Source organism: Pygocentrus nattereri, chromosome 20, assembly GCF_015220715.1.
Source record: "Pygocentrus nattereri isolate fPygNat1 chromosome 20, fPygNat1.pri, whole genome shotgun sequence".
NCBI classification, from domain to species: Eukaryota; Metazoa; Chordata; class Actinopteri; order Characiformes; family Serrasalmidae; genus Pygocentrus; species Pygocentrus nattereri.
Window position 1 is genome coordinate 34419004 of NC_051230.1, and position 14124 is coordinate 34433127.

General features: G+C 42.8%; 1 protein-coding gene across 4 annotated transcripts; it reads right to left on the reverse strand.

The window, feature by feature from the left end:
• Positions 1 to 389: 389 nt before the first annotated feature.
• Positions 390 to 12821, reverse strand: LOC108411262. 4 transcript variants are annotated; one of them, XM_037531555.1, is made up of 7 exons: positions 12676 to 12821; positions 10654 to 10835; positions 10097 to 10164; positions 6344 to 6634; positions 2435 to 2716; positions 2026 to 2316; positions 390 to 740 (listed from the first exon to the last, which is right to left on the reverse strand). In XM_037531555.1, exons 3-7 carry the CDS (start codon positions 10155 to 10157, stop codon positions 508 to 510), a joined length of 1158 nt encoding a protein of 385 aa, XP_037387452.1. In that variant the 5' UTR covers positions 10158 to 10164; positions 10654 to 10835; positions 12676 to 12821; the 3' UTR covers positions 390 to 507. The 4 variants fall into 4 exon arrangements, with proteins under 4 accessions (XP_037387452.1, XP_037387450.1, XP_037387451.1 ...); XM_037531553.1 differs by having other exon boundaries at positions 10654 to 10846; XM_037531554.1 differs by lacking the exon at positions 12676 to 12821 and adding an exon at positions 11509 to 12665 and having other exon boundaries at positions 10654 to 10846.
• Between the last annotated feature and the right edge of the window lie 1303 nt (positions 12822 to 14124).

Genomic DNA, 14124 nt, shown 5'->3' on the forward strand with positions numbered 1-14124 from the left:
TCACAAAAAGCTTACATAGTGCAGCTTTAAACTAACTACACTTTTATATCGCTGTTGTCGGGAACAAAACTTGTATCTCCATTTTTTGGTCGATTTTCAGTTTTTGACAGAATTTGAAAAGGCACATTGGCCTTTATATTGTGTGTAAATTTCATGAAGAATGGACTAAAATAAATGGGCAAAAATTACTTGGAAAAAACTCTGGTTCCATTGACTTACATTGAAAGTAATGCATGGTTTGTCCTTCTCCTGCAAAGTTACCATTTTGGAGATATGAGGTTTTGCTCCTACAGCAGTGATATCCTTGTTGGATATTGCCATAGGCTTGTCAGTTTCCTCATTTCATATTGTTACATTTAAAGAAATGTGAATAAACACAGGAAGATTCATGAATGTTTCTGTTTTTTATATTGAGCTGAAAGTCAGGAGCTATAAATCCAGCATTATATATATATAAATCCACACAGGAACATAACTGCTGCCCTGCCTCACACCCTGGGAATCTGGTTATTGTTGGTCAGGTGGCAGGATGTTCTCTTCTTCTGTATTCTGATTATTCTGTCCATTTCCTCTAATATCGTTAATCTCACAATCTCGCACACACAGACTGCTTCTCCTCTTACATATAAACAAAATCACAGAATATATGACAGTGGGAATAAGTGCAGTCCCCACCACTATCCCTGTCAACCCCAGCACTGACAAAACAATCTTCTGTTCTTCAGGCGGATGTGGATCATCTACAAAACAAGCACACAAAGATGTGTAAGAGTGAGAGTCTGAACTAATGACACAGTTAAAGTCCACAGTGGAGACATTAGACGGCTACTTCACAGCTAACTTTACCGAGACCTTCCGGATTCTGTCTAATCTCAGTACATTTACCTCCTCTATTCCTGTGTAAGTGCACTTGTAAAGTAGTAGAACAGCCATGAGATCTAATGCAGTGATTTAGTCTGTTCCAGTGCAGTGACCCAGACTGTCCTGCAGAGCTGATGGTGTCACATGATGTGAGATGTAGTAAGTGGGGAAAAGATGGAAAGAAGCAAGTTTGTATTTTTCCGCTCTGATACACTTTAGTTTCACTGTAATTCCAGCGTGTAACATCGTCCAGGCCTTGACCACTTAAAGACGCAACAGCTAAGAAACACAGTAGAAACAGATGAATGAGTATTTTACAGCACGAAAACCGCAGAAAAACTACTACTTTGTTAATATAAGCCTAATATTATTGCTTGTTTGATTGAGGGACGGTTAAAGTTTGTTACCGTTATTTTCCCACTTTATTTTCAACTAGTCATCACTACAGTTACTGACTTATTATTTACTGAGAACTAGAACATTTGCATGAATTTTCTAGGTAAGTCCAACTGGTTACCATTATTTTACTATTTTATTACTGACCAACGCTACAATGACTAATGTCTTATTTATTAATGACTAACGAATGTGCACGATGTTTAGGTAAATACAACTTGTTACCTTTATTTTACCATCTTATTACAAATTTGTCATCACTACAAACACCAGCTTATTATTCTTTATGAACTGGTAAGTACAACTTGTTACCACGAGTTTACCATTTTATTCCTGACTTGTTACTGTTACAATGACCATTTTATTATTTCATAACAACTATGAAATTGACATTTAATTTATGGATAAATACATCTCATTAGCACGATACTACCATAACATTACTCTCTTATTACCGATCTGTAACTTGCTACCGAAATATTCTTCGCAATGGGTAAAGAAATGCTTCAAAGATTCATGTTAAAGCATAAAGCCAAAGTAGTGTGCTGAATTAAGTGTGATTTTTTTTATTACCTGTTTAACACTGATACTGTGTAACTGTGAAACCGTTATGGTTTTTGACTCTGTATAACACTGTAGCACTGCCAGTCCAGCACTTTCCTGAACACTGATAAAATGTTGCTGAACACTGATACGCTGCTGCTGCCCTCCCAAATATATTATAAATAACCACCAGAGACAAATCTGTAAAAAATCTCAAATTTGTACCTCTGACGGTCACTGTGTAGACATGAATGTCCTGCTTAGTTCTCAAATCCCGGATGGTGTAAACTCCATCATCAGACAGATTCATTCCTTTCAGCTCAAGAGCAGGTGAGAACAACACTCTCTGTTTATAATCAACACTGCACTGTAGTGAGCGTCCATCCACTGTACAGATCTGACCACTGGAAGAACCACCTGCCTCGGCGCTCTCATAAAGCACCTCCACTGGATCTAGGACGTCCACATCCAGCACCAGAGATTCCCCAGGCGTAATCTGGACTGTAGAGTTGAGAGCTAAGAGGAGAAACATCATCAGGATCTTTGCTCTAGTTGGGTGTAAATCTGATATAAAGCACTGCATCTGAACCACTGGAGTTCACAGTCACTGAAGAGAACAGATGAACAGACTTACCAGTAATGACTAATTCTACATCATAGTAGTCTGTCCCATCACACTGACACGCGTACGTATCTCTCATACTGAAATCAGCGTCAGTGATGTAGAGAGACAGATCACCCTTCAGGTACTGATCATGGATCATATGAAATCCAGGTTTTATGGACTGGCATGAAGTCTGATCACACTGAGCCACAACATCTTCATTACTTCTGACCCATGTAGCCAAAGCAGAACAGTTCTCAGAGCAGGGCAGAGCAGCATTCCCATGAAAAATCACATTCACTGAAGGAGGAGCTAAAAGAGACAGAGGAGGACATAAAATCATTGATTTTCACAATTAAAGTTCATTAGTACCTCCTTGTGTGGCCACTGCTCCATAAACACGACTGATGAATGTACATCACCACTTTATTCATCAGTTAATGGTCACATGAAACTATAAACATCACTGCTTAGACACCGTCTGGATTAGAAATGAGATCTCCCAGGGTTCAAATTTCACCTGGCCGAGCTGTATGTATGAAATGCCCCCTAATATGCCCCCCTGTGTTACAACCACACTTGCACTTTAGGAATGCACCAAAATTTCAGCCACCATATTTAGTGAGGCCACAGGATTTTGTCCCATGGCCTCATTAAATAAATTGAAAGGAGTGATCAGCCTATGATCATATGAACACAAAGCACTTGGCTGAAAAAAAAACAAAAACTAAAACTCCAAAATGTTAAAATAGACCATTTTAGACCACGGCCACAGGTGTATAAAGCCGAGCCCCTCGGCCTGCAGACTGCTTCTACAGACATTAGTGAAAGAATGGGTCGCTCTCAGGAGCTCTGTGAATTCCAGCGTGGTGCCGTGATTGGACGCCACCTGTGCAGCAAGTCCAGTCGTGAAATTTCCTCACTACTAAATATTCCACAGTCAACTGTCAGTGGGATTATAACAAAGTGGAAGTGATTGGGAACGACAGCAGCTCAGCCACGAAATGGTCAGCCACGTAAAATGACAGAGCGGGGTCAGCGGATGCTGAGGGGCATAGTGCACAGAGGTCACCGACTTTCTGCAGAGTCCATCACTACAGACCTCCAAACTTCATGTGGCCTTCAGATCAGCTCAAGAACAGTGTAGAGAGCTTCATGGAATGGGTTTCCATGGCCGAGCAGCTGAATCCAAGCCTTACATCACCAAGCGCAATGCAAAGCGTGGAATGCAGTGGAGTAAAGCGCCGCCACTGGACTCTAGAGCAGTGGAGACGTGTTCTCTGGAGTGACCAATCACGCTTCTCTGTCTGGAAATCCGATGGACGAGTCTGGGTTTGGCGGTTGCCAGGAGACGGTACTTGTCTGACTGCATTGTGCCGAGTGTGAAGTTTGGTGGAGGGGGGATCATGGTGTGGGGGTGTTTTTCAGGAGTTGGGCTCGGCCCCTTAGTTCCAGTGAAAGGAACTCTTAATGCTTCAGGTTTAAAGAGATTCTGGACAATTTCATGCTCCCAACTCTGTGGGAACAGTTTGGGGACGGCCCCTTCCTGTTCCAATATGACTGAGCACCAGTGCACAAAGCAGGTCCATATAGACACGGATGAGCCAGTTTGGTGTGGAAGAACTTGACTGGCCTGCACAGAGTCCTGACCTCAACCCCATAGAACACCTTTGTGATGAATGAGAGTGGAGACTGTGAGCCAGGCCTTCTCGTCCAACATCAGTGTCTGACCTCACAAATGTGCTTCTGGAAGAACGGTCAGAAATTCCCATAAACACACTCCTAACCCTTGTGGAAAGCCTTCCCAGAAGAGCTGAAGCTGTTATAGATGCAAAGGGTGTCGCGATGTGGACGTGAACCATTCTGAATTGACTCACAAAAAAAAAGTATTTTCTAGATGTTTATTTATAACGTAATGTTGACGGAACACACAAGAACTTAGAAGTGGGTAAGTGCAGCGCCTGGACAGCCTGTGGTGGCACATAAAAACAAATGGATGAGTGAGCACACTGTGCTCTGACCGGCACACTGTAGATCAAAAGCCAGGTTAGGTCAGGAGTCACAACCCAAATGTTAAGAAGACACAACACAAATCAATCCACCTTGGGAGCCACAATAATTTAATGCCAAGTATGTCTCAGTGTGTGTTAATGCCCTGGTGTAGACTGAAAATTCTGAATGAAAACGCAGACTTACTTCGCTTTACTTTAAGCTTTAGCTCAGCCGCTATCTCCACCAGAAAACTCTTCCTCAAAAGTAGAGCAGCTTATTGTAAAAGGTCTCTCATTGTTCGGCTGTTCTGTGAGGCTGAAGTCGCTTCTTATTCGAATGTTTCTGTTCTGAATGTAAATGCAGCACTGTTTAAGGTGGAATGGGGAAGTTTGAAAGAGAAGCGACTTCATCTTTGCAACTTTTTAGTGTTTGACAGTCTCTCATTGCAGATTTAACTTGCCAGGAAACCAACTGATGTGCTTATAAATGAGAATAAGTCCGTTAATCTCCAAATGTTGGTCTTAGCTAAAACTCTCTCTTTTCCTTTTTTGTTCGCTACTAGCGAGGCAAGACTATTGCTAAGTGACGTGCAGTCTGCACGCCAGTTCGTTGAGAAATGGGGCTCACATCCCGACAGTGACCCCTGAATCTCTACAACACGGACCAAATCTGGATGGGCAGGGTGGCGGTCATGTGCTGTGTGGACATCCATTATCACTGGATCTTATTTCACCGTAACTGCACGTTTGATTGCAGTGGCAGCAGCGTCTCATGTGCTCCAAACAAGAGCAGTGAAGGAGAGCCTTCCGGGTTCACTTGCCAGGTCATTTCCATTTGATTTATATGCATTATGGATCATTACAAATACTTTGCTTTAAAAGCACCAAGTCATCGCACATTGAGAAAAAAAGAAATCCTGTATAGGAAAAAAAAGATAATCGTTTTATGATCGCATCGCAGCCTCTGAACTGAAACTGCATCGAATCATGAGATTCCCACATCTAGCCGACATCATATGAAACCCTATGGATTAAGAATGGGAATCTCACTCAATTTCATATGTGTGTGAAGACAGATGAGTGAATACTATTGGTAATATAGTGTATAAAACCAAGCGTGTCCTAAATGTCAGAACTCACTCTGAGTTTACTTTATTCTCCTGGGTAATGATACTTCCTTCAATTTTAACGACAACGAATCTTACATAATGCAGTTTTAAAAAAATAGTTCTGTACAAACAGTGTTCTGATCAGTGTTCATCAAACCTGGTCCTCTCCTGCACAAAAAGTTTGTGTTAGTAAAGGGTTGATATGGGAGGAGTGGGCCTCTAGGGCGAGGACTGAGAAACACTGGTAGACAAAGAGAAACACTCCCCACCCCCACCCTGCCTCCATGCATGTCTGCATATGAATGCAATATTTTGAAGTCGCTGCCTCGACAAGACCTGACAGGCCTAGTTTTAGTTGACCACCGCCAGATGCACAGTATCTGTTACACAAGTGTCTATGATACAGGATACAGAAAGTCACATGAATTTTACACGTGAATACAACATGTGGTTTTTGCACAATCCACAAGTGAAAAATATGTTATTACACGTGAAAAGGTATGGGAATAAATGGTGGGGTGGGGTATGCTTTGTAAGCATGGCTGATTTTGCCTGATTTCTGTCTCAAAGCCTCACTAAAGGCAAAGGCGCTCTAATGAAGCTTTTAAGAGCGTGGATAAATGGAGCACCAGCAAAATGCTGTGATTGGAACACTGAAGCATGTGAATCTATATTCTAATTATAATCTAAGTCCAAAACATTTTTAAATCATAATAATAATAATAATAGGTGAAAAAAGCCTAAAGGTAAACTGGCCCAGGGAATTAAAAAATGCACAGCACACAACACAATACTATTTAACCAATTTCATTAATGGAAGAAAAGAGATGAGCACTTACACACAACCAGCACCACATTACTGATGTTCTTATGATCACACTGACACGTGTACTCGCCGCTCTTACTGGGATCAGCTACAGGTATGATGAGAGACAGATTCCCTTTCAGGTACTGATCACGAGACATGTTAAATCCATCCTTCACCGACAGGCATGAAGTTTGGTTACACTGAGCCACAACACCACTAGAGCTCTGGGACCATGTGACCAAACCAGAACATCTGTCTTCACAGGGGAGAGTCACTGAGTCGTTAAGGTTCACGCTTATTTCAGTGGAATCAGCTCCAGACACTGAAAAATAGAACAAGACATAACTGGTCAGAAACTGTTCTAGCAAAAACACGGATAGAACAACAGCACTGCCTACATTATACACTACTACATCAAATTTCCTCAGCACTGCCCTGTAAAAATATCTTTAACAATATAAGCGAGAACTGAGACGGTTTTGGGGGATCCAGACGGGCCTTTCTACTGCGTCTCCTGACACTACACTATAGAAACAACCCCGACACTACACTATAGATACAACCCCCGACACTACACTATAGAAACAACCCCTGACACTACACTATAGAAACAACCCCCAACACTACACTATAGAAACAACCCCCGACACTACACTGTAGAAACAACCCCCGACACTACACTATAGAAACAATCCCTGACACTACACTGTAGAAACAACCCCCGACACTACACTATAGAAACAACCCCCGACACTACACTGTAGAAACAACCCCCGACACTACACTATAGAAACAACCCCTGACACTACACTATAGAAACAACCCCCAACACTACACTATAGAAACAACCCCCGACACTACACTATAGAAACAACCCCGACACTACACTATAGATACAACCCCCGACACTACACTATAGAAACAACCCCTGACACTACACTATAGAAACAACCCCCAACACTACACTATAGAAACAACCCCTGACACTACACTATAGAAACAACCCCCAACACTACACTATAGAAACAACCCCTGACACTACACTATAGAAACAACCCCCAACACTACACTATAGAAACAACCCCCGACACTACACTATAGATACAACCCCCGACACTACACTATAGAAACAACCCCTGACACTACAGTATAGAAACAACCCCCAACACTACACTATAGAAACAACCCCCGACACTACACTATAGAAACAACCCCGACACTACACTATAGATACAACCCCCGACACTACACTATAGAAACAACCCCTGACACTACACTATAGAAACAACCCACAACACTACACTATAGAAACAACCCCTGACACTACACTATAGAAACAACCCCCAACACTACACTATAGAAACAACCCCTGACACTACACTATAGAAACAACCCCCAACACTACACTATAGAAACAACCCCCGACACTACACTATAGATACAACCCCCGACACTACACTATAGAAACAACCCCTGACACTACACTATAGAAACAACCCCCGACACTACACTGTAGAAACAACCCCCGACACTACACTATAGAAACAACCCCCGACACTACACTGTAGAAACAACCCCCGACACTACACTATAGAAACAACCCCCGACACTACACTGTAGAAACATCCCCCGACACTACACTATAGAAACAACCCCCGACACTACACTGTAGAAACAACCCCCGACACTACACTGTAGAAACAACCCCCGACACTACACTATAGAAACAACCCCCGACACTACACTGTAGAAACAACCCCCGACACTACACTATAGAAACAACCCCCCGACACTACACTGTAGAAACAACCCCTGACACTACACTGTAGAAACAACCCCCGACACTACACTATAGAAACAACCCCCGACACTACACTATAGAAACAACCCCTGACACTACACTGTAGAAACAACCCCCGACACTACACTGGGGAAACAACCCCCGACACTACACTATAGAAACAACCCCCGACACTACACTGTAGAAACAACCCCCGACACTACACTCTAGAAACAACCCCCGACACTACACTGGGGAAACAACCCCCGACACTACACTCTAGAAACAACCACTCTGACACTACACTATAGAAACAACCCCCGACACTACACTGTAGAAACAACCCCCGACACTACACTGTAGAAACAACCCCCGACACTACACTGTAGAAACAACCCCCGACACTACACTCTAGAAACAACCCCCGACACTACACTCTAGAAACAACCCCCGACACTACACTGGGGAAACAACCCCCGACACTACACTCTAGAAACAACCCCCGACACTACACTATAGAAACAACCCCCGACACTACACTGTAGAAACAACCCCCGACACTACACTGTAGAAACAACCCCCGACACTACACTATAGAAACAACCCCCGACACTACACTGTAGAAACAACCCCCGACACTACACTGTAGAAACAACCCCCGACACTACACTATAGAAACAACCCCCGACACTACACTGTAGAAACAACCCCCGACACTACACTATAGAAACAACCCCCGACACTACACTATAGAAACAACCCCCGACACTACACTGTAGAAACAACCCCCGACACTACACTGTAGAAACAACCCCCGACACTACACTCTAGAAACAACCCCCGACACTACACTGGGGAAACAACCCCCGACACTACACTCTAGAAACAACCCCCGACACTACACTATAGAAACAACCCCCGACACTACACTGTAGAAACAACCCCCGACACTACACTCTAGAAACAACCCCCGACACTACACTGGGGAAACAACCCCCGACACTACACTCTAGAAACAACCCCCGACACTACACTATAGAAACAACCCCCGACACTACACTGTAGAAACAACCCCCGACACTACACTATAGAAACAACCCCCGACACTACACTGTAGAAACAACCCCCGACACTACACTGTAGAAACAACCCCCGACACTACACTGGGGAAACAACCCCCGACACTACACTATAGAAACAACCCCCGACACTACACTGTAGAAACAACCCCCGACACTACACTGTAGAAACAACCCCCGACACTACACTATAGAAACAACCCCCGACACTACAGTATAGAAACAACCCCCGACACTACACTGTAGAAACAACCCCCGACACTACACTATAGAAACAACCCCCGACACTACACTATAGAAACAACCCCCGACACTACACTATAGAAACAACCCCCGACACTACACTGTAGAAACAACCCCCGACACTACACTATAGAAACAACCCCCGACACTACACTATAGAAACAACCCCCGACACTACACTGTAGAAACAACCCCCGACACTACACTATAGAAACAACCCCCGACACTACACTGTAGAAACAACCCCCGACACTACACTATAGAAACAACCCCCGACACTACACTATAGAAACAACCCCCGACACTACACTGTAGAAACAACCCCCGACACTACACTATAGAAACAACCCCCGACACTACACTGTAGAAACAACCCCCCGACACTACACTATAGAAACAACCCCCGACACTACACTGGGGAAACAACCCCCGACACTACACTATAGAAACAACCCCCGACACTACACTGGGGAAACAACCCCCGACACTACACTCTAGAAACAACCCCCGACACTACACTATAGAAACAACCCCCGACACTACACTGGGGAAACAACCCCCGACACTACACTCTAGAAACAACCCCCGACACTACACTGTGGAAACAGAAGCCAAGCCAAACATCGTAAGAACATAACGCAGCACCACACATTGACAGGAGTAATAGCAGTGCAGTTCTTACCTGTAGTGAATGTAGTGGTCAGTAAGATCAGGACACAGAGAGCAGAACTGCAGGGCTCCATGGCTGACCTAAAAACACACATAGACAATCGGGACTGACAGGTAAATACTACTGAACTATAACCAGCCACCACTGGTTCGCAATTAACCTATAACTGTCCTTCCCATTGAACGAATCATTAGTGTAGCAACTTAGTTTTATTGTGTTTTAATGTTATTTAATGCCTTACTTCGAGTATCTTATACAGCCTTATGTTATTACCTACGCTATGATAAAGTCATATAAAATAAACCATAGGTTTAAAGCTGTTTTTTCTGCTGAAGCCATTTGGGCTTTAAAAATATCCTTATGTTTTATGTAGGGAGCTACCTGAAAATATATGCTGTAGGACATTTCAACAAGGTGGAACAATTCATCAGAACACAGACAAGCCCAAAAACAAAGGACCTACTAAACAATCAGTTATAGAACTAATAGATCCATTTCTGAAATCGGACTGCAAGAACCCAGTTCTGTTTAAAGTAGATTATTTACAAAGGGACAAATAGATTATTTACCGGGACAAGACCCTGGGGTTGTCCTAGGACCCACTGGAGGGATTATATCTTCAAGTTGGCCTGGGAGTGGCTTGGGGTCCCCGGGAATGAGCTGGAGGAAGTTGCGGGGGGGCAGGGTCGTCTGGGATTCACTGCTGTCCCAACTGCAACTCTGAACTAATTTCCGTGATCCGATTCCATATCTGTGTTTACACTGCATTTCCATTTCAACAGGCACTGTAAGAGTTCTTCTCACTTTCACAAATGGTTTTATAACAAAACAACCACTCACGCAGTTTTCGCTGTTAGACAGTCACCAGTCTTTTCTTATTTGGGATTTGTTCTTGGGTAAAAATAGAATCTACACACACTTTGTAAAAAACAAACTTAAGACATTTAAGAACAAACTTACTAAAATGTTGGTTAATGAGGCTCAATGTTACCAGAGACTTTACCAGCGCAAATTTCAAAACAGCCCCACAACATTTTACCAACATGTGAACTTTACTACTAGAAAATACAAACTCATACGTACTAATGTACATGATGACTACAGACGGACTCCCCCTGCAAGGAGTGCCTGACATGTTAAATCAAGCTACAAAAAGCAGTTCTGTAAGAGACTGGGATCTGATCAAAGGGATCCGTCTTGGCTCTCCAGGACTGTTTTGAGAACAGAAACTGGATAATGTCCCCTGGGAACATCGGAATAAAAAAACTGTTATCAAAAAAAGAAAAAAGATCAATTCTAAAATAAATTACTGTACATGAGGCAACTAAGCTAAACTGTGGCTGGGCCCCTGTACGCTGTGCATTCTTAAGTATTAAACACCAAATTAGCACAAATCAGAATAATAATGAAAAGATGTTTTATACCAGACACAGGTACCAGAGGATGTATGGAGAAAAGTCAGGATGTCACGCTTCCCTGGTCACACTGTAATTTGCCTCCAGACTCCACCCCACCTAATCACATGATCCAAACCCTCCCCCCCACGGCCCCGGTTTTTTGGCACTCAGTTACACAGAGCTCTACTGAACCTTCCAGTCTGTTTGCTTTTCTGTGACCAGTGCTTGTTTGATTTTGATCTTGTCTTTTTGCCCAGCCCTCTTACTATTGTTGGTATTTCTGGTTTGATCTTTTCAGGAGTTTCCTTATGGTTACAGCCATGGAGTTCCAGCATTTTCCTATTTGTCACAGAAGCTATCTTAATGTAGACTGAGCTGTAAAATTCAGTCCAAATCTCCAGTACCCCAAATTTCCTTCCTCCACCAGAGGCCAGATCAGCATGACCTTTGATCACAAATACATTTGCAATTTTAATTCTGTCGGTCATTATTTTTAAAAAGTTACACGACTACATCAGGACACAGAAATACTCAATGGTCTCTTCAGTTGAGGTTAATTGACGTTTACTTGAATGATATTTGCTCTACTGTTCATAAAACCATGAGAAACCAAACTTATCCCTGAAAAAGGTGGTAAAAGTGAAAGTCATTTTAATCCTGGTCGTTCTTCATTTTTACACTATAAAGAGCCTAAAAAGGTGCTTTATTCTCTCAGTCCTGCTTAAGATTCTAAATTCCAGGAAATACCAGTTAGTTCATGTATGTAATTAGATTGATTAGACAGCTGAGTGAAGGTGGATTACCATGTCTGATCTTCTTCCCTTAAAAGCATATTGAAGTTGTTAAACTGGAGGAACAGTGGTGGTCACAGCTTCACTCTTTGTCTTTGTTTACCAACTTTGAAACTTTGCTGAGGTAAAAAAAAACTCCTTTCTGTCTGATTTACCAAATGTAGTCTGATTAATCCAATAAAAACAGTTAACTAATATAAATAAAGCCGTATTAGCAGTGTTATTTATATGAAATGTGTTTTTTCTGTGGCTGCCATTTTACACATCAAGTCAGAACAAGACTGACAGAACAATAAACACAACAAAACAGCCGTTTTTAACCAATAAAACTGACTTGTCCAGCGTTAAGATCAATTCTAGGGCTTTTAAAGACGTTCAGATCTACAACTCACAGTAAACCTACCTTCAAAGTCGAGATTCTGGGGTTCCTCCTCTCTGTCTAGAAAAACCGACGGGCCGTTTTCTCGTGTTGTGGATGTTTTGGAGAGTGAAGATGAAGACTAAGATCTTCAGCAGAACCGACGGGTAATAATAACACTGATAATCATCGTGAACCACCAGTGACTGTAGTGAGTTTAATGGAGCTGAAGGTGGAGGAGTGGAGTTCAATAACTAGTTTACAGGTACGACCTACAGGTATGAAGCATCCAGCCTCCAACTAATAACGATAAGGTAATGCCTGATTAAACAGCGCCACCTGCCGGACTAAAACACTGCAGTCAGTTTTTTTACAGCCATTGAAACCTTTTTTCACTCTTTCAAAACTCTTCACACCTTCTTGAAAGAAGCATTCAACTCAGCACAGCAGTTCAGTTTATACCCACAATGCTCTACAGCTATAAAAACAAACATCTTAATACTTTAATTCCAGCAGGATGTCAACACGAGTTCTTACAGCAGGAAAACTCCAGATCAGGGGGGTCTCAACCTTACCCACCTCCAGGCCCGCTTGCTTGTCTCTAGTAAGCATGAAGGCCCACAAGAAAAGACGCTCACCGTTTTACTTCATTTTAGGAGTGTTAGCCCAGTGCGTCCACTCCTGCAAGACGCAACGTGCATCAGTGGACATTAACACATCAGCAGAGCGAAGCAAATTATGGGGAATGTTTGTATTGTTGCAGGTGGGCTGCTGAAACATTGGGTGGGAGAACATTGGTCAAGAGGCAAAAGAGAAATTCTTTTGTGCTGTTTTTGCAGACCTCCTTTCAATGTTGTTTTCTGTTTGGAAACTTTTTTTGTTTGTTTGTTTTATCATTTATCATCAGTCTTCAGTAAAGGCCTGAGGACCACCAGAGGGTGTTTCAAGGCCCAGTGGTTAAGAAACAGTGCCAACAAACACAAAAAGCAACACTTGAAATGGTGAAAATGCATCGTTCTTTGCTGCTTTACCCATTTCAACCAGAAGAGGGCAGCAATGTTGCTGTTTGTTGTTTATAGCATAGCGGACTGAGATCAGGGGTTCTGTCTCGAGGCAGTAAATCAGTGACTTACCACCTGAGTCTTTACTTTAAAAGGAGCGGTTAATCAAAACTAATCTAATGTACACAGTCTTGCCCTCAGTCTCGAGGCAGTAAATCAGCTCAGGCTTGTCCTGACTTTAGTTTTGGAGCTACAAGGCTAATGTAGCTAACAAGTAATGGAAGCTAATACCTCACACTTAGCATGGTGCTAACTGCATGCCTAGGTCATCACACTGTGCAGTTGTTCAGTGCTCTTAGACTCGATTATGTGATTTCTGACAGTCATAAACATGAGGTAAAGTATGTCAGCATAGACAAAAACAGTAGCACTATCTTGATTTCACCCTGAACGTCCTGTCACACAGGGGCAGGAACCTCACGAGCAGGTCTGT

Excerpts from the sequence above, each read along its gene's own strand:
- LOC108411262 (XM_037531556.1), bottom strand. The coding sequence starts at position 10,157 with ATGGAGCCCTGCAGTTCTGCTCTCTGTGTCCTGATCTTACTGACCACT. Across the intron at positions 6,635-10,096 it reads GACCACTACATTCACTACAG|TGTCTGGAGCTGATTCCACT; the intron begins GTAAGAACTGCA and ends TCTATTTTTCAG. Across the intron at positions 2,717-6,343 it reads TAATGTGGTGCTGGTTGTGT|CTCCTCCTTCAGTGAATGTG; the intron begins GTAAGTGCTCAT and ends TGTCTCTTTTAG.